Source organism: Morone saxatilis, unplaced genomic scaffold (genome assembly GCF_004916995.1).
Source record: "Morone saxatilis isolate NCDOM2014 unplaced genomic scaffold, NCSU_SB_2.0 Contig10, whole genome shotgun sequence".
In the NCBI taxonomy this organism is placed as follows: domain Eukaryota; kingdom Metazoa; phylum Chordata; class Actinopteri; family Moronidae; genus Morone; species Morone saxatilis.
The window spans coordinates 638761-639738 of record NW_023339652.1 but is presented as its reverse complement, the minus strand read 5'-3'; the positions used below and the strand labels follow the sequence as shown (position 1 = coordinate 639738).

Genomic DNA, 978 nt, shown 5'->3' with positions numbered 1-978 from the left:
CTGTAAAATAACTGACAATCATATTTTAGTTTATTGGCCCGGTAGGTTTTAACATACTTACCAATACAGTCTGGACCCCAGAAACCTGGACAGCAGCTCTTCACCTGCACCTCTTTGTGGCACTCGAAGTAGCAGCCACTGACGGGCATATACAGCATGTAGAACCTGCACACAGACGGTCTGTTAACACGAGTTCCTGCCCAAACATATCCAACATAATGTGAACAACGTAATGTGAACAACGTAATGTGAACAACATAATGTGAACAACATTATGTGAACAACATTATGTGAACAATATAATGCCAACAGGATAATAACTTGTAACAACAATTAATATAAACCAGATAATGTGAATGGGATAAAGCAAGCAAGCTAATAACGTGTGCCAACAAGATAATGTGAACCAGATAATAACTTGTGTGAATAAGATAAAAACATTATCTCTCGGTACTTTGGGGGCAGTGTACGTATTGAAAGAACTGAATGATATTTGCTGAATAAAGAGTTTTATTTAGAAATGTGAGCGTTGTGTTCCTCACTTGCAGTCCGTAGACATGGATCCGGGGGTCTTTGTGTATCCTAACGGACAGGGAATGTCGATGCTGCAGGAGTGACACTCTGTTCTAGCCCTCAACACCATCGAGGTAGAGCAGACATTCTGACAGAAACAAACACACAGAGGAGAGACGGTCTACGGCTGGTCTACACTCATCCCATCTAAAGCATTCAGATCTTCAGGCTCCTAAAACCTGGTCCACAAGTAAAACCTGCATTTTCAGACTGTCCACGCTCAGGAATCAGGAACATCAGAGAGTCAGTGTGACAGAGCGTAAACAGGAAGTGACTGTAATCACACTGCTAGCTGCTGAGATTATCAGCTCCATCTGAATCCACCCAGGAAACACTCACAGGTCCTGGAACAGACCTGGAACAGACCTGGAGTGCTTTACTTCAGCGTTCAGTTACTACAGATTA

The 978-nt window shown here is 42.6% G+C and overlaps 1 protein-coding gene across 1 annotated transcript in view; it reads right to left on the bottom strand.

The window, feature by feature from the left end:
- Positions 1-661, bottom strand: part of stab2 (stabilin 2) — a gene marked incomplete at its 5' end in the record, with an annotated part of 30491 nt that extends 29830 nt beyond the window's left edge. The window contains 2 exon segments of the mRNA XM_035680293.1: positions 62-165; positions 543-661. Coding sequence (XP_035536186.1) covers positions 62-165; positions 543-661 — 223 coding nt within the window.
- Between the last annotated feature and the right edge of the window lie 317 nt (positions 662-978).